Below are 18,466 nucleotides of genomic sequence, written 5' to 3' on the forward strand. Positions count from 1 at the left end.
AGAGGGAGACTGACCAGGGTGTGTTAGCACTGGGAGAGGAGACAGAGGGAGACTGACCAGGGTGTGATAGCACTGGGAGAGGGGACAGAGGGAGACTGACCAGGGTGTGATAGCACTGGGAGAGGGGACAGAGGGAGACTGACCAGGGTGTGACGGCACTGGGAGAGGGGACAGAGGGAGACTGACCAGGGTGTGACGGCACTGGGAGAGGGGACAGAGGGAGACTGACCAGGGTGTGACGGCACTGGGAGAGGGGACAGAGGGAGACTGACCAGGGTGTGATAGCATTGGGAGAGGGTACAGAGGGAGACTGACCAGGGTGTGATAGCACTGGGAGAGGGGACAGAGGGAGACTGACCAGGGTGTGATAGCACTGGGAGAGGGGACAGAGGGAGACTGACCAGGGTGTGATAGCACTGGGAGAGGGGACAGAGGGAGACTGACCAGGGTGTGATGGCACTGGGAGAGGGGACAGAGGGAGACTGACCAGGGTGTGATGGCACTGGGAGAGGGGACAGAGGGAGACTGACCAGGGTGTTGCCTGGAGAACTTTAGGTATGAGGAGAGACTGGATAGGCGGAGTTTGTTTTTCCTGGAGCAGGGGTGGTTTGGGGGGAATCTGACTGAGGGATACAAAATTACAAGGGGCATGGACAGCATAGACCATGAGAATATCTTCCCCATGACTGACACGTCTCAGACCATCAGTTGAAGGTGAGGACTAAGACATTTAGAAGAGAGTGAGGAGGTAAACGTTCTACTCCCCCCAGAGGGTGTAGGAATGTGGGCCGTACTGCCTGAGCAGGAGGTGGAGGTACTGCTACAATACTGAAGAAACATCTGGGTGAGCATTTAAAGCAGTAGGGTGTGCTAGTCTGGGGACCGAGTGCAGGTCAATGGGATTGGCGTAGTTTGGTGTTTGAAAGTTAGCTCCATTACCAAATGAACTCGCGTGAGTACAGTGAAGAATTTATAAGTCGCCGCTTATGGAAATCTGACGTACAAAGGTACCTTGGTGCACGCTCTTAAGTACAAATTCTTTGTATAAAGTAGAAAAATAAAGAAATATAAAGTACACAATTTACTGTCCTTGCACCCAGTCCATGCTGGGCTGTGCCTCCAGTCCATGGTTTGGCGTCCTTTAAAGCATGGGAGGTCTGGGAGGACTGGAGAATTGCCAATGCTGTCCCCTTGTTTAGGAAGGGTAGCAGGGATAATCCCAGTAATTACAGACTAGTGAGCCTGATGTCAGTGGTAGGGAAGCTGCCGGAGAAGGGATAGGAAATATACCCATTTGGAAAAAAATGGGCTTTTCAGTGATAGGCAGCAAGGTTTTGTGCAGGGAAGGTCATGTCTTACAAACCTAATAGAGTTCTTTCCAAGAGGTGACAAAGTTGATTGATGGAAGGGATGTAAATGTCATATAATACATGGACTTTAGTAAGGTGCTTGATGAGGTTCCCAATGGTAGGCTGATGAAGAAGGTCAAGTTGTGTTGGGTCCAGGGTGTTCTAGTTAGATGTATAGAGAACTGGCTGGGCAACAGGAGACAGGGTTGTAGTGGAAGGGAGTTACTTGAAATGGAGACCTGTGGCCAATGGTGTTCCACAAGGATCCGTGCTGGGACCACTGTTGTTTGTGATATACATAAATGATCTGGAGGGAGGTATAGGTGGTCTGATTAGCAAGTTTGCAAACGACACTATGATTGGTGGAGTAGCAGATATTGAAGGGGACTGTTAGAGAATAGAGCAGAATATAGATAGGTTGGAGAGTTAGGCAGAGAAATGGCAGATGCAGTTCAATCTGGAAATGCGAGGTGATGCATTTTGGAAGATCAAATTCAAGAGCGAACTATACAGTAAATGAAAAAGTCCTGGGGGAAAATTGATGTACAGAGAGATCTGGGTGTTCAGGTCCATTGTACCCTGAAGGTGGCAACACAGGTCAATAGAGCGGTCAAGAAGGCATACGGCATGCTTTTCTTCATTGGATGCGATATTGAGTACAAGATTTGGCAGGTCATGTTACAGTTGTATAAAACTTTGGTTTGGCTACATTTGAAATACTGTGTACAGTTCTGGTTGCCACATTACAGAAAGGATGTGGATGCTTTGGCGAGGGTGCAAAGGAGATTCATCGGGATATTGCCTGATATGCCAGGCGCTAGCTATGATGAGAGGTTGAGTAGATTAGGATCAGTTTCAATAGAAAGATGGAGGTTGAGGGGAAACCTGATTGAGTTCTACGTGAGACGTATAGACAGGGTGGATAGCAAGAAGCCTTTTTCCTAGAGTGGGGGACTCAATTACCATGGGTCACGAGTTCAAAGTGTGAGGAGAAAAGTTTAAGGTAGATGTGCAGGGAAAGTTAGGGGGTGGGGGGGATGCCTGGAATGCTTTGCCAGCGGAGATGGTAGGAGTGGCCAAGATGTGTCATTTAAGATGTATCTAGACAGATGCAAGAATGGACAGTGAGCAGAGGGATTCATATCCTTAAAAAATAGGCGACAGGTTTAGATAGAGGATCTGATTGGCCCAGGCCTGGAGGGCTGAAGGGTCTATTCCTGTGCTGTAATTTTCATGGTTCTTTGGGGCTTGTTGGTCTGTAGAGACATGATGGGCTGAAGGGCCTGTTTCCGTTCTATATGACTCTGACTCTACACTTTCTGGAGTTTAGAATAATGAGCTAGTCTCACAAAGAGGACTAGACAGGGTAAACGCGGGAAAGATATTCCTGATGATTGGACAGTCCGGAACCAGGGTGTCACAGTCTAAGGACACAGTAGGCCATTTGGGACTGAGCTGGGGAGAAATGTCTTCACCTAGAGAGTGTGAGATTGTAGTTGAGGCCACAACATTGAATGTTTTCAATAAGGAGTGAGATATAGTTCTTGGGGATAAAAGGATTGAAGAGCGTGGGGAGATAGTGGGGGGAAAAGGGGCTGTTTTTTTTTTGGCTGATCAGCCATGGCAGTACAGACTGGATGAACCTCTTCTATTGAATGGCAGAGTAGGCTTGAGGGGCTGAATGGCCTACGCTGCTCCTAGTTTCTATATTCCCATGTTCCTGCCTGTCTCTAAAAGCTCCTTATTTGAGGAATTCTACCTTGGGGGTGGGTGGGAGAATGTTGAGATTGGAGTTGCCTCATCACTGATAGCTGTGCACTCAGCTGCCGAGACTCTGCTCCACATCCCCCGACACACACACATATATACACACGCACACACACACACACACACACACATATATACACACGCACACACACACATATATACACAGACACACACACACAGACACACATATACACATACACGCACACACTGACACACACACACACACACAGAGACACATATACACAGACACACACACACATATACACACAGACACACACACACAGACACACATATACACATACACGCACACACTGACACACACACACACACACATACGCACAGACACATATACACACACACGCACACATATACGCGCACACACACATATACACATACACACACTGACACAGACACACACAGACACATACACACACATATATATATATATATATATACACACACACTCTCTCTCACACACACACACCTCAGCCTCTGTATCAGCTCCCACTCTCTTAATGAGGAGAAATGCGTTATGTTAATGAAAGTTGTTGTAGTTTACATCAGTAAGGGAGGACGGACCTGCCAGTTGGTGCTTGGTTAGGTGTTTAGTGTGACGCTGTGCTGTTGGTTTGACTTGTCAGTGATGGCTGGGGTGTCAGGCAGATTGCCGGCAGCTACTCTAGCAGTGTTTCAGTAAAACAGAGGTCTGCAGCAGACAGTCTCCCTCTCTCTGGGCGGGTGATTTATTGGCAGTATTCTGAAGGTCATTGTTGCTTTATCACATGCCTTGTATCACACCTTTTATTGATTTTATTTTTCTGTTCTGTTGTCCTCTGTACCATGGGATTACCCTTGCCTTTTCACAACGCCCCTACCCCTGTCCCCAGCCCCAGAGGGCAGTGACCTACTGCAGGTTGTATTGGATGTGAACAGACCTGGTCACCCCACACTGTCTCCTCCACCTCCACCTTCACCTGTTTCACTGCCTGCTCCTTCAGAGTGAATGAGTATGGTTTGATCCATTGATTTGGCTATAATCCTAACCCTCCTCACATCCCAGCTACCAGTCCCTGATAATATTTGAGGCAGAGGGAGCCACCCAGGCAAGAGTTGAGACCACAGACTGTTCAGCTATCTCCTTGTCGAATGGTGGAGTAGGTTTCAGAGGCTGAATGGCCTGTTCTGATTGCTGGTCATTATGTTAATCTTGTAAGGCCATGGAGGGGTTTTTAGTTCATCACTGGCTGGGTCGGGTATTTATCACCTGTCTCTAGTTGCCCCTTGAGGAAGGTGGGGGGTGAGCTGCCTTCCTGACCTGCTGCAGTCCATGTGCTGTAGGGTGACCCACAATGCCCTGAGGGAGGGAATTCCAGGATTCTGACCCAGCGACACTGAAGGAACGGTGATATATTTCCCAGTCAGGATGGTGAGGGGCTTGGAGGGGAACTTGCAGGGGATGGTGTTCCCATGTATGCTGCCCTTGTCCTTCTAGATGGAAGTGGGGGTGGGTTTGGAGGGTGCTGTCTGAGGATCTTTGGTGAGCTTCTTTTGAGAGTCTGCTCCCGCTGGTGTGTCTGTGATGCTGTGCGTTCTCTTCCAGGGGAAGATGGTGAAAGGAATGGGCGGAGCTATGGACCTGGTTGCCAACCCTGACACCAAGGTGGTAGTTACAATGGAGCACACCGCCAAGGTAATGGGGACAGCATTGCGGAGGGAGGGACAGGGAGAGGGAAGGGCGATGGGCAGAGTGGGAATCGACGTGTTTCTGGTCTATAATCACAGGTAGCTGAAAATGTGTTGCTGGAAAAGCGCAGCAGGTCAGGCAGCATCCAAGGAGCAGGAGAGTCGACGTTTCAGGCATGAGCCCTTCTTCAGGATTTCCTGCTCCTTGGATGCTGCCTGACCTGCTGCGCTTTTCCAGCAACACATTTTCAGCTCTGATACTCCAGCATCTGCAGTCCTCCCTTCCTCCTATAATCACATGTAGGCTGGACCGGGTGAAGACGGCAGATTTCCCTCTTGAAGGAGCTGGCATTTTATCGATGCTTTCGCCAACCTCGGGGGGCAGAAGCAGCTGGCAGTGTAGGGCACAAGGTCATGGGGAGGGGGACACGGGGGGGGGCGGGGAGAGGTGGTGAGGGCAAGAGCTCATGTTGCGTGGGTGGGGGGTCATGGGGGAGTGGTGGGGCAGAAGTCTTGTGGGTGGGGGGGTCATGGAGCGGTGGGGGCAGGGGGTTACGTGGGTGAGGGGTCATGGGGGAGCAGTGGGGGCAGGGGATTATGTGGATGGGGGGGTCATGGGGGAGCAGTGGGGGCAGGGGGTTATGTGGGTGGGGGGTCATGGGGGAGCGGTGGGGGCAGGGGGTTATGTGGGTGGGGGTCATGGGGGAGCGGTGGGGGCAGGGGGTTATGTCGGTGGGGGCAGGGGGTTATGTGGGTGGGGGGTCATGGGGGAGTGGTGGGGGCAGGGGGTTATGTGGGTGGGGGTCATGGGGGAGCGGTGGGGGCAGGGGGTTATGTGGGTGGGGGGTCACGGGGGAGCGGTGGGGGCGGGGTGTCACGGGGGAGCGGTGGGGAGTGACGGGGGAGTGGTGGGGGAGGGTACTCACAGGGAGGTATGTGAGTTAGAGGAGGAGGTGATAGACAGCAGTGGTGGCCGTCCAGTAGAGCCTGAGGTTTGCCTGTCTTGGGGAAACTGCACCACGATGAGCCGTGGTGTTTTTTCCTCTGTGTGGGCAGTATCCAAACACAGAGGGTTGCTGTGTGTCTTCATGTGCCTGCAACCCAAGGTACAATCTCCCCCACCCTGTTTACCCCTCACAGAATACTCCCTACTCACAAACACCCACCTCTCATCCCCTCACCTCTCCTCCTCCTTTTTTGTTTTCCCCCCCCCCCCACTCCACTTCCTCTTCTTCCTTGTCCCCACTTTCCATCCCCCCGCCTCAATCTTTCTCTCCCCCTTTCCCCTCCCACCCTGTCCTGTCCTGGGGCCTGCCCTGTGTGGTCAGTATTGAGGCAGAGGGACGTTCAGGTTTGTGAGGTACCTGTACGCCGTACAGGCGCTGAATTAAAGCACACTCTGTCTGTCTGTCCGTCTGTCTGTCTGTCTGTCACAGGGAGGAACACACAAGATCCTGGATAAATGTACTTTACCACTAACCGGGAAGAGCTGTGTAAACCGCCTCATCACTGAGAAGGTAAGGGTCTGATGCTACTTTGAGGAGATTAAAAAGCAGTGCATCCCTGACACATGAACATCGCTGGCTGGGCCCAGTATTTATTATCCGTCCCTAGTTGCCCCTTGAGAAGGTGGGGGTGAGCTGCCTTCCTGACCCGCTGCAGTCCATGTGCTGTAGGGTGACCCACAATGCCCTGAGGGAGGGAATTCCAGGATTCTGACCCAGTGACACTGAAGGAACGGTGATATATTTCCAAGTCAGGATGGTGAGGGGCTTGGAGGGGAACTTGCAGGGGGTGGTGTCCCACGTACCTGCTGCCCTTGTCCTTCTAGATGGAAGTGGTCATGGTGTGGAAGGTGGTGTTTGAGGAGTGCCTGCACTGACTGGAAGCCTGTTTGATGGATATCGATATTATTTAGGGAGGGGGAAAACAGCTTCATTTCTGTATGTCGGACCTGATTGGGGGGGATTGTGAGGGGTGTGTAGCCTCGGGGAGATTCAGTAAAGGAGCTGGCTGTTTGTGTCTGAGGTGGGGAAGTTGAAGGGCTTATGCCCGAAACGTCGAATTTCCTATTCCTTGGATACTGCCTAACCTGCTGTGCTTTAACCAGCAACACATTTTCAGCTGTGATCTCCAGCATCTGCAGACCTAATTTTTTACCCGAAGTTGTTTGAATGACCTTGTCAGAGGTTGGGTATATTCAGGCCCTGTGCACCAAGAGAGTTGTGATTGATTTTGGATCGAATGTTTCTGACGCCAGCTGAAAACGTAAGCTGTGAGGAGGAACACAACACCGAGAGAATGGAAAAGGCTCAAGACCAGGTCAGGGAGTGGTTAATGGGGAGGAAGCTGAGATCCACACAAAGTGAGACGATCTTTCGATAGGTGTGAAACTGTTGGGAGGGATTGCTGGTACAGAGCAGTAGGATGTAGGCGCAGCATAAAATCAGGAGTTAGCATGTTCTAACTTTATCAGGAATTTTGTTGTGACAATCAGCAATGTTTTCACTGTCATCACTAAATTACTATTTCCAGACTTTTTTAAAGTTTAATCTGTCATGGGGGGTGGGATTCAAACCTGGGTCCCCAGAACATTCGTTAAGTTTCTGGATCTCTCAGCCCCCCTTCCCCCTCCACATTCCTGGTGAAGGGATTTTGCCTGAAATGTTGATTTTTCCCGCTCCTCGGATGTTGCCTGACCCGCTGTGCTTTTCCAGCACCACACTTTTCCTTTCTGGATTGATAGTCTAGCAATAAGACCACTAAAGCCATCACCTCCCCTGTTTAACCCGTACCAGGGATCATCTTAGTGAGCTTTCCCAGAGCAGTCTCCAATGAAATAGGAACACAGCAACAGGAGGAGGCCATTCAGCCCCTCAAGCCTGTTCCACCATTCAGCCAGATTGTGACAGATCTGTGACCTTACTCCATTAACCTGAATACTTTGGCCCCATATCCCTTAATATCTTGTGATTAACAAACATCTGTCTCTCTCAGGTTTCAAATTAACAACCGATCCAGCATTCACTGTTGTTTTGGAAGAGAGTTCCAAACCCCTCCCACACTTTGTGTGGAAGTGTTTCCTAACATCTCCCCCGAACGGTCTGGCCCTCATTCTCAGACTATCCCCCTAGTTCTGGAATTCCCAACCAATGGGAATAATTTATCTTCATTATCTTCTTTTGGGCAGCACGGTGGCACAGTGGTTAGCACTGCTGCCTCACAGCACCTGAGACCCGGGTTCAATTCCCGCCTCAGGCGACTGACTGTGTGGAGTTTGCACGTTCTCCCTGTGTCTGCGTGGGTTTCCTCCGGGTGCTCCGGTTTCCTCCCACAGTCCAAAGATGTGCGGGTCAGGTGAATTGGCCATGCTAAATTGCCCGTAGTGTTAGGTAAGGGGTAAATGTAGGGGAATGGGTGGGTTGCGCTTCAGCGGGTCGGTGTGGACTTGTTGGGCCGAAAGGCCTGTTTCCACACTGTAAGTAATCTAATCTAATCTAATCTACCCTGTCTCCCCCATTAATATCTTCAAGACTTTGACCAGATCACCCCCTTAACCCTCTAAACTCTGAAGAGAACAAGTTTAATTTTATAATCTCTCCACTTAAGATAATCCCCAAAGCCCAGCTATCAGTTTTTATAAGCCAATGTTCTATCTTCCCTTGAACAAGGGACTAAAACTGGATCCTGGATGTGGTCTCTCCAGCACCTTGTACAGTTGCAATAAGACTTCCCTGCTCTTATACTCTACAGGCTCCTCTCTCTCTGGATGAAGATATCTCTGTCCTAAATGGCCTAGCCTGTACCGGGTCACTGAGAACATCCTTCCTGAGTTTACTCTGTCTACCCCTTGTTGGCTTCAATGAGGTCCCCTTTATTTTCCTAATGTTGATCTTTACTGGAAGGTGATTGGGGAACAGGAATGAAGAGTCTTGTTCCAATTGTATTGGGCTTGGTGTAAATATACCCAAAGTGCTGTGTGCTGTTTTAGTCTCGACAAGTATGAAAGGACAGACCCGTGTTGGAGGGGATTGACTGAGGATTCATCTGACCGGTTTCTGCAGTGAGGGGTTTGTCCCTGTGATGAGGGGCTGGGGGAATTGGAGCGATATTGACTGGGGTTCACAGCAATGAGAGATATCTCAGTCAATCCAAAAATCCTTAAGGCTCAAAGGGGACAGAGAGGCTGGGAGATGGAAAGCGTGGCTGTACAATCTCGGGGTCAAGATTAGAGTGGTGCTGGAAAAGCTCAGCAGGTCAGGCATCATCTGAGGAGCAGGAAAATCGACGTTTTGGGCAGGAATTTCCTGCTCCCTGGATGCTTTCCAAGCACCACACTGATCTTGACTCTGACCTCCAGCATCTGCAGTCCTCACTTACACCCCATAAAATCTCAGGGTCAGGGGTCAGTCATTTCAGACTGAGCTGAGGAGAAATATCTTCCTTCAGAGGGTGGGCAAATCCCTGCCCCAGAGACTCACGGAGGCAGTGTGTTGAGCACATTTAAAATGTAGATTAGTAGAATTTTGGATATTATAGGGGATATGAATTGGAAAGTTGGAGTAATGATCAAACATGAGCGAAAGCTTTAAAGGATATAGGGAGAAAGCAGGAACACAGGACAGACTCTGATCAGCCATGACCATATTGAATGGTGGAGCAAATGCAGAGGACCAAATGGCCTCCTTGTGACCCTATTTCTCGGCTAGGACAGTGCAGCACAGGAACAGACCCTTCGGTCCACCCTGTCTGTGCTGACCGTGATGCCATTGTAAATGAATCCCACCTGCCTTCCCTGGTCCCTATCCCTTTATTCTGTTTGTTCAGGTATCTTCCTAAATGCCTCTTAAACTTTGCTGGGGAATTTTGCTTCTACCACCTACCTCTGGCAGTGCATTCCAGGCACCTTCCACCCTCTGCATTTTCAAAAAAAACTTGCCTTCTCTTTAAACTTTCCCCTCCCCTTAACCTTATGTCCCTAGTTCTTTATATTGCCATCCTAGGGAAGAAAGACTGCCTGTCATGCTTCTCAGAATAGTATATATTTCTATCCGGTTGGCCCCTCAGCCTGTGACGCTCCAGTAAAAACAACCCAAGTTTGTCCAACCTCTCCTTATCTCTAACCCACTCCGATCCAGGCACCATCGTGGTAAACCTCTTCTGCACCCTCTCCAAAGCCTCCACATCCTTCCTATCGTGTAGTGCCCAGAACTGTACACAATACTCCCAAATACTGGCCCAACTAAAGTCTTATACGGCTGCAATGTGACTTGCCAACTTCTGCACTCCATTCCCCCAACCAATAAAGACAAGCATCTCCTTCACCACTTTCAGGAAGCTATAGACTTGTACTCCCTCTGTATATCAATGCTTCTAACTCCCTGCCATTCACTCCTACTTTCTTCTTGTATTTGATTTCCCAAGATACACTTCTCCAGATTCAACTCCATCTGCCACTTCTCTGTGGGACTTTCTAGCTGATCTATATCCTAGTCTGCCCCACCATTTAATATGATCACGGTTGACCATCTGGGACACTATTTACATTCCTTTGATAACCTTCCTCGCTATCCACAACTCGACCAACTTTTGTGTTGCCTGCAAACATTTTAATCTGACCACCTGCATTTTCCACTGCTTTTCATCGTTTATACAAACTATCTGGGTGTGAATTTAGAAGGTATGGTTAGTAGGTTTGCAGATGATACCAAAGTAAGTGGTATAGTGGACAGTGAGGAAGGTTATCTAAGAGTACAACAGGATCGTGATCAGAGGAGTGGGCTGAGGAGTGGAAATGGAGTTTAATTCCGATTAATGTGAGGTTCTGCAAATTTGGAAATGCAAATCAGGGCAGGATGTATACACCTAATATTAGGAAGTGTTGCTGAACAAAGATCTTGGAGTGCAGGTTCATAGTTCCTTGAAAATGGAGTCACAGGTAGATAGAATAGTGAAAAAGGCGTTTGGAATGCTTACCTCCTATTGGTCAGTGCATTGAATGTAGGAGTTGGGCTGTACAGGACATTGGTTCGGCCACATTTGGAATACTGCATTCAATTCTGGTCTCCCTGCTATAAGAAAGATGTTGTAAAACTTGAAAGGATTCAGAAAAGATTTACAAGGCTGTTGCCAGGGTTGGAGGATTAGAGCTATAGGGAGAGGCTGAACAGGCTGGGGCTGTTTTCCCTGGAGCATCGGAGTCTAAAGTGGGTGACCTTATAGAGGTTTATAAAATCATAAGGGGCATGGATAGGGTAAATAGACAAGGGGTTTTCCCTGGGGTGGGGGAGTCCAGAACTAGAGGGCATAGGTTTAGAGTGAGAGGGGAAAGATATAAAAGAGACCTAAGAGGCAACCTTTTCACACAGAGGGTGGTGCGTGTATGGAATGAGCTGCCAGAGGAAGTGGTGGGGGCTGGTACAACTACAGCGTTTAAAAGGCATCTGAATGGGTATATGAGTAGGAAGGGTTTAAAGGGATATGGGCCAAATGCTGGCAAATAGAACTAGATTAGTTCAAGATATGTGGTTGGGATGGATGAGTCGGACCGAAGGGTCTGTTTCCACGCTGTTGAACTCTGTTTGTAATTTATACAAATCGTTTGGATGTAAATAGAGTCCTAGAGGTCCCAGCACTGATCCTTGTGGAACACCATCTCCAGTCAGAAAAAAAAAACACCCCTGCACAACTACTTTTGGTCTTCAACGACCAAATCAATTTCGGATCCAACTTGCCAACTCACCGTGGATCCCATTTGCCTTCGTCCTCTGGACCAGCCCACCATGATGGACCTTCTCAAATGTTTTCGTAAAGTTCATGTGGACACCACCCATTGCTCTACCCTCATCAATCCTCCTCTCCACTTCCGCAATATCTGTGAGACAATGCCACCCCAACATAAGGCCATGCTGACTATCCCAAATGAGATATTTTTGTCATGCAGTGTTCCTGAATCTTGCCATCCTGATCTTTCATCCTCCCAGGAACATGCTGCTCCTGAACTCTGACCAACTGGCTCCCACATGTCCGGTGGGGATGTACCCCCAGGCCGCTGCCTCCAATCTCAATTTCTCCAGTTCTTGTCTCTGACTCTAGTGTGGACCAGCACGGCCTCCTCTCCTGTCCTCCAGCCTATCACTGTACTTCTTCAAATATGTCATTGTCTGAGCCCAGGGTGTGGCCCCTTTAAGAGAAACTGGTGACAGGGAGTCAGATTCAAGCTAGGTGTCTGGGGTCACAGGTCAGCAGCTCACCGTCGGACAGCAGCTCACCGTCGGACAGCAGCTCACCGTCGGACAGCAGCTCACCGTCGGACAGCAGCAGAGGCTGCCTCTGAAGATTCAGCCTCTGGTTCGTCACGACAATGTGAGGTTAGGTAGGAAGTTCAAAAATGAGCATTTGTCAATTAATTTAACTTGCTGTTAGTTTAGTCTTTGAATATCTCCTTTTTCAGTCTGTCCCTTTTCACCTTATTTTTTCCCTGGATCTTTTGATCCATTGAACCCTTTCCCATTTTCGTGATTTTGACTCTGTCTGATGATTACACTATTTCTCCGTTTCTAATTCAGTGTCTCTCTCTGTCTCTCTCCCCCTTATCTTCCCTTTGCTGACCCTTCCCACCTTTTCCCATCCCCTAACATATGCCCAAGTATTAGCTTTCTTTATTCTGCTGGTTGCTATCTTCCTGTGTTATACAATTGTCCCTTGGTTTCTCCGCCTGCCTGTTGCTGACACAATGAGCTGGGATCAGAGTGTGTCCGATACTCCCCCAGGGAGGGTCTGATACATGAACCTAACTAACTGTTCACAGCACTTACCACTTCCAGCTATCCAATCATCGCAGCACAGTCACTCACTCACTCACTACACACACTCACACTCTCACAGACACACACACACGCACGATTCATGGCTGTGTCTAGTCTGTATTGAACCCCATGCTGTCCCTCTCCTGGCTCTGTTTGACGGGGACTGTGAAGAAATTTAGGAGCAGGAGGAGGCCATTCAGCCCTTTAAGCCTGCTCTGCTATTAGAGTTATAGAGTCTTAGAGATGTAGAGCACGGAAACAGACCCTTCGGTCCAATCCGTCCATGCCGACCAGATATCCCAACCCAATCTAGTCCCACCTGCCAGCACCTGGCCCATATCCCTCCAAACCCTTCCTATTCATATACCCATCCAAATGCCTCTTAAATGTTGCAATTGGACCAGCCTCCACCACATCCTCTGGCAGCTCATTCCATACACATACCACCCTCTGCGTGAAAACGTTGCCCCTTGGGTCTCTTTTATATCTTTCCCCTCTCACCCAAAACCTATGTCCTCTAGTTCTAGACTCCCCCACCCCAGGGAAAAGACTTTGTCTATTTATCCTATCCATGCCCCTCATAATTTTGTAAACCTCTATAAAGTCACCCCTCAGCCTCCGACGCTCCAGGGAAAACAGCTCCAGCCTTTTCAGCCTCTCCCTGTAGCTCAGATCCTCCAACCCTGGCAACATCCTTGTAAATCTTTTCTGAACCCTTTCAAGTTTCACAACATCTTTCCGATGTTGGAGATCAGAATTGCACGCAATATTCCAACAGTGGCCTAACCAATGTCCTGTACAGCCACAACATGACCTTCCAACTCCTGTACTCAGTACTCTGACCAATAAAGGAAAGCATACCAAATGCCTTCTTCACTATCCTATCTACCTGCAACTCCACTTTCAAGGAGCTATGAACCTGTACTCCAAGGTCTCTTTGTTCAGCAACACTCCCTAGGACCTTACCATTAAGTGTATAAGTCCTGCTAAGATTTGCTTTCCCAAAATGCAGCACCTCGCATTTATCTGAATTAAACTCCATCTGCCACTTCTCAGCCCATTGGCCCACCTGGTCCAGATCCTGTTGTAATCTGAGGTAACCCTCTTCGCTGTCCACTACACCTCCAATTTTGGTGTCATCTGCAAACTTACTAACTGTACCTCTTATGCTCACATCCAAATCATTTCTGTAAATGACAAAAAGTAGAGGACCCTGCACCAATCCTTGTGGCACTCCACTGGTCACAGGCCTCCAGTCTGAAAAACAACCCTCCATCACCACCCTCTGTCTTCTACCTTTGAGCCAGTTCTGTATCCAAATGGCTAGTTCTCCCTGTATTCCATGAGATCTAACCTTGCTAATCAGTCTCCCAAGGAACGCCTTACTGAAGTCCATACAGATCACATCTACCGCTCTGCCTTCATCAATCCTCTTTGTTACTTCTTCAAAAAACTCAATCAAGTTTGTGAGACATGATTTCCCACGCACAAAGCCATGTTGACTATCCCTAATCAGTCCTTGCCTTTCCAAATATATGTACATCCTGTCCCTCAGGTGTCCCTCCAACAACTTGCCCACCACTGACATCAGGTTCACCGGTCTATAGTTCCCTGGCTTGTCCTTACCACCCTTCTTAAACAGTGGCACCACGTTTGCCAACCTCCAGTCTTCCGGCACCTCACCTGTGACTATCGATGATACAAATATCTCAGCAAGAGGTCCAGCAATCACTTCTCTAGCTTCCCACAGGGTTCTCGGGTTAGCACTGCTGCCTCACAGCGCCTGAGACCCCGGTTCAATTCCCGACTCAGGCGACTGACTGTGTGGAGTTTGCACTTTCTCCCCGTGTCTGCGTGGGTTTCCTCCGGGTGCTCCGGTTTCCTCCCACAGTCCAAAGATGTGTGGGTCAGGTGAATTGACCATGCTAAATTGCCCGTAGTGTTGGGTAAGGGGTAAATGTAGGAGTATGGGTGGGTTGCGCTTCGGCGGGTCGGTGTGGACTTGTTGGGCCGAAGGGCCCGTTTCCACACTGTGGGTAATCTAATCTAAAAAAACCTGATCAGGTCCTGGGGAATTATCCACCTTTAACCGTTTCACTTCCTCCTCTGTAATCTGAACATTTTGCAAAATGTCACCATCTATTTTCCTATAGTCTATATCTTCCATGTCCTTTTCCACAATAAATACTGATGCAAAATATTCATTTAGTATCTCTCCCATTTTCTGTGGCTCCACACAAAGGCTGCTCAGCTGATCTTTGAGGGGCCCTATTCTCTCCCCAGTTACCCTTTTGTCCTTAATGTATTTGTAAAAACTCTTTGGATTCTCCTTAATTCTATTTGCCAAAACTATCTCCTCTCCCCTTTTTTCCCTCCTGATTTCCCTCTTAAGTATATTCCTACTACCTTTATACCCTTCTAAGGATTCACTTGATCAACTAGTTTCCCTTGTCAACTCTACTAGTTACATCTTCATTAAATTCTAACAGATTAGAATTTCCCCTTCATAAATCCATGTAGAGGGAGTTTTACTCTCTATCTAACCCTGTGCTATGCCTGTCCTGAGTGAATTTGCTGAAGATAGTTTGGAGGGCACTTTACATTGAGTATAAAGGGAGATTTACTCTGACCTTGTGCTGTATGGAATCAGGATTTGTTGTTTATTTTGCGCATATATAGCCTTTGAGAAGTGGTGTGGAAAGGTGAGCTGGTTACAGGGATGTATTCAGAGTTGGGGAGGGGGAGGGAGTCGGTGACTGAGTGTGTTCCCAGGGCCCAGGCCTGCTTCTTGTTGGACTTTAGTGTGTGTCGAGCTGCGTGAGGTCAGATTTCAGGAAGAGAGGAGTGATTGCAGTGTCAGAGCCAGTCTGACGCTGGAACATTCTCCAGGGTGATACTGGGCCCTGACATGTATCAGACTGCTTGCTGGATTCCTGATGTAACATCTGTTTAAACACTTTCAGGCCGTCTTTGATGTTGATAAGAAGAAAGGTTTGACCCTGATTGAAATATTTGAAGGACTGACTGTGGACGATATCCGGAAATGTACGGGCTGTGACTTCAGTGTAAGTATCTGATTACTGTGACGCACTCACCCTCACTCCCTTCCAGCTTGTTGGCAATGATGGAAAGCATTCCATTTCATTCCTTACAGCACCAGGGTCCCAGGTTCAATTCCTGCCTCAGGCGAATGACTGTGTGGAGTTTGCACATTCTCCCCGTGTCTGCGTGGGATTCCTCCGGGTGCTCCGGTTTCCTCCCACAGTCCAAAGATGTGCGGGTCAGGTGAACTGGCCATGCTAAATTGCCCGTAGTGTTAGGTGCAGGGGTAAATGTAGGGGAGTGGGTCTGGGTGAGTGCGTTACGGCGGGTCGGTGTGGACTTGTTGGGCCGAAGGCCTGTTTCCACACTGTAAGTAATTTAATTATTCGGCTCCCTTGCTTCTCTCATCTGTACACTGACTGGTGTCTCACAGTCCTCCCTCTCCCTCTCCCAGAGATACTTGTACACTCACTGGTGTCTTGCCCTCAGTCAGAGAGAGATTTTGTTAAGTAATTTTCTTTTAAGATACAATCCCTAGCGGCCATTCAGCCCAACAAGTCCACACCAACCCTCCAAATAGCATCCCAACCAGACACCCCCCCCCCCAACCCTTTACCCCCACATTTCCCATGGCCAGACCACCCTGACCTGCACATCTTTGGACTGTGGGAGGAAACCGGAGCACCCGGAGGAAACCCACGCAGACACAGGGAGAACGTGCAAACTCCATACAGTCAGTCGCCCGAGGCTGGAACTAATCCTGGGACCCTGGCACTGAGCCACCGTGCCACTCCTTCTGTGTATGGCAAGGCACCTAGGGTGGTGAGGAGTCTGTTAGTGGTGAGGGGCTGGTGGAGGAGAGTTGGCAATTAAGGAAAGGGAAATGTTATTATTCCGTCTTGGTATCAGAGTGTCACTGGCTGGGTCAGCATCTAGTGGCCATCCCTGATTTACCCAATGGAGAGTGAACCCCATTGCTGTGGGTCTGGAGTCACACAGACCAGGTAAGGATGGCAGATTCCTTCCCTCAAGGACATTTGTGACCCTGATAGGTTTTAATAACAATCGACAATGGATTCATGGCCATCATTAGACTGCTAATTCCATGTTTTCATTGAATTCAACTTCCACCATCAGCCACGACGGGATTTGCGGGCTCTCTGGGTTACCAATGCAGTGATAATGTCACTCGGCTATCCAGGGATGTGCGGGAATGTGTTAGGAAGCTGGGGAGTTGGGATTGGGATTTGAGGGAGGTTGGGAGGCTCACAGCTTTCTCTCTCTGTGTTTGTGGTATACCCCGAGGGTGATTCTCAGTGAGCTAACAGCTCTGCCTCTCTCTCCTGCAGGTATCCCCCAACCTCCGGCCCATGGCACAGGTCTGAGTAAGTGGACAGAGCAGGCTTCCACTGGCTCTCGGCCTCTCCATGACGTTGTCCGAATCACAAAGGGAAATATTGCAGTGCCTCGAATATATACCGAAACTTCACATCTACCCACATGTTAACAAATCAATATTCAACTGAATGTATTTTTCTGTTACATGACGGGAAAATTTCACTGACTCTGTGCTTCCTGAATGAATGCACATATCATGGGGCTGTTGAAAGTGCAGAGTCAGTCAATTTACCCTGAAGGAATGTTATTAGGGGTTCGATACAGGATCCCATGCCTCCCTCTCGCTGTATCTTGCTGTGTTCTTATCAGCTGTTTAAATGTTGCTGTTACATTTCTTTCCCGTCCAAGTTGCATTTTTAGAAACAGGTGGTTTGTTCCAGGCAGTTTGTATTCCTCATCTGTGTGGTCAGTAATCTGGATCTATTTGCTTGCTTTTCCCCTATCTGCAGTGAGACTCCATTTCCCTCTGGTCACCAGGAGCAGAGGGAACATGGCCTCCTTGGGCTAAGGCAGCCATTTTGACCTGTTCCTTACACAGCCCCTACTACTGGTCCACCCAGTAGTTCTGACAGCCAACAGGCAGACAGTGCCCACGTGTCTGACAGGGAGACCGGGGGAGGGGGTGTGGGGGTTTGGCCCCTTTGACAGGAGGGGCTTTTTGGAAATCAGCGTGTTGACAACCAGCCAGGCTCCGCTGCAGAGCCCTAGCTGAGACCAAATGAATATGACTGTGGACACCATAACATTCAGCAACTTTGTCCCTGTGTGATGGAGAAAGCTGTTCCCTGGTAACATGCTAATAATGCTGTCAACCCCTCCCACCCCCAAATCAGCCTTCCACTCTGACCCTTGAACCTGAACCCAGATGTCCCCCTGGATTTTGGGAGTTGGAGGTGTCTACAGAGTTGTTAATTTATCTGTCTCCAAGCAGAGACCCAGCAGTAAGCCAGGGCGTGGTGCTCAGTGCCTGGGAGTTTCAGCCTCTCCCCTCTTTTTGCCCTGTTCCCTTCGGGAGAGTTCGCGAAGAGACCTTCCTCAAACCAGCAGAACATCAGCATGACACCATCTGTTCAATTTGCGAGTGACATCTGTAATTTATGTAGCGCCTTTTGTGGTAATAAAGTATTCCAAGTGTTTTACAGGAGCACACATCAATCTGAGGCATTGACACTGAGCTGGGTGAGCAGGAAGATGAACAACACTGGAACCTGCTCTCTTTTTAGACTTGGCAATTCTAATTTCTGATTTCTCACCACGCCCAGTTGTGTTCAGTGAACAGCAGTACGGAGGAATGATCAAATCCTGAACCACTGTCTACTTCACAGCAACAGTGTTCAGGACTTCTGCTGAAACCTCCTGCTGATATTGGGCATTTTAAATTATTCTGTACGTGTGTGTGGGTGCATGTATGTGTATGAG

At 48.9% G+C, this 18,466-nt stretch overlaps 1 protein-coding gene across 2 annotated transcripts in view; it reads left to right on the forward strand.

Moving 5' to 3' along the window:
* The window catches only part of oxct1a (3-oxoacid CoA transferase 1a), a 64,599-nt gene extending 46,413 nt beyond the window's left edge, over nt 1-18,186 (forward strand). For both annotated transcript variants that reach the window (XM_060834196.1, XM_060834187.1), the window contains exons 15-18: nt 4,717-4,806; nt 6,236-6,316; nt 15,571-15,672; nt 16,999-18,186. In XM_060834196.1, the coding sequence (XP_060690179.1) occupies nt 4,717-4,806; nt 6,236-6,316; nt 15,571-15,672; nt 16,999-17,034 (309 nt within the window). In that variant the 3' untranslated portion in view covers nt 17,035-18,186. The remainder of the gene's footprint in view (nt 1-4,716; nt 4,807-6,235; nt 6,317-15,570; nt 15,673-16,998) is intronic.
* Nucleotides 18,187-18,466: the final 280 nt, after the last annotated feature.

Source organism: Hemiscyllium ocellatum, chromosome 2 (assembly GCF_020745735.1).
Source record: "Hemiscyllium ocellatum isolate sHemOce1 chromosome 2, sHemOce1.pat.X.cur, whole genome shotgun sequence".
NCBI lineage: Eukaryota > Metazoa > Chordata > Chondrichthyes > Orectolobiformes > Hemiscylliidae > Hemiscyllium > Hemiscyllium ocellatum.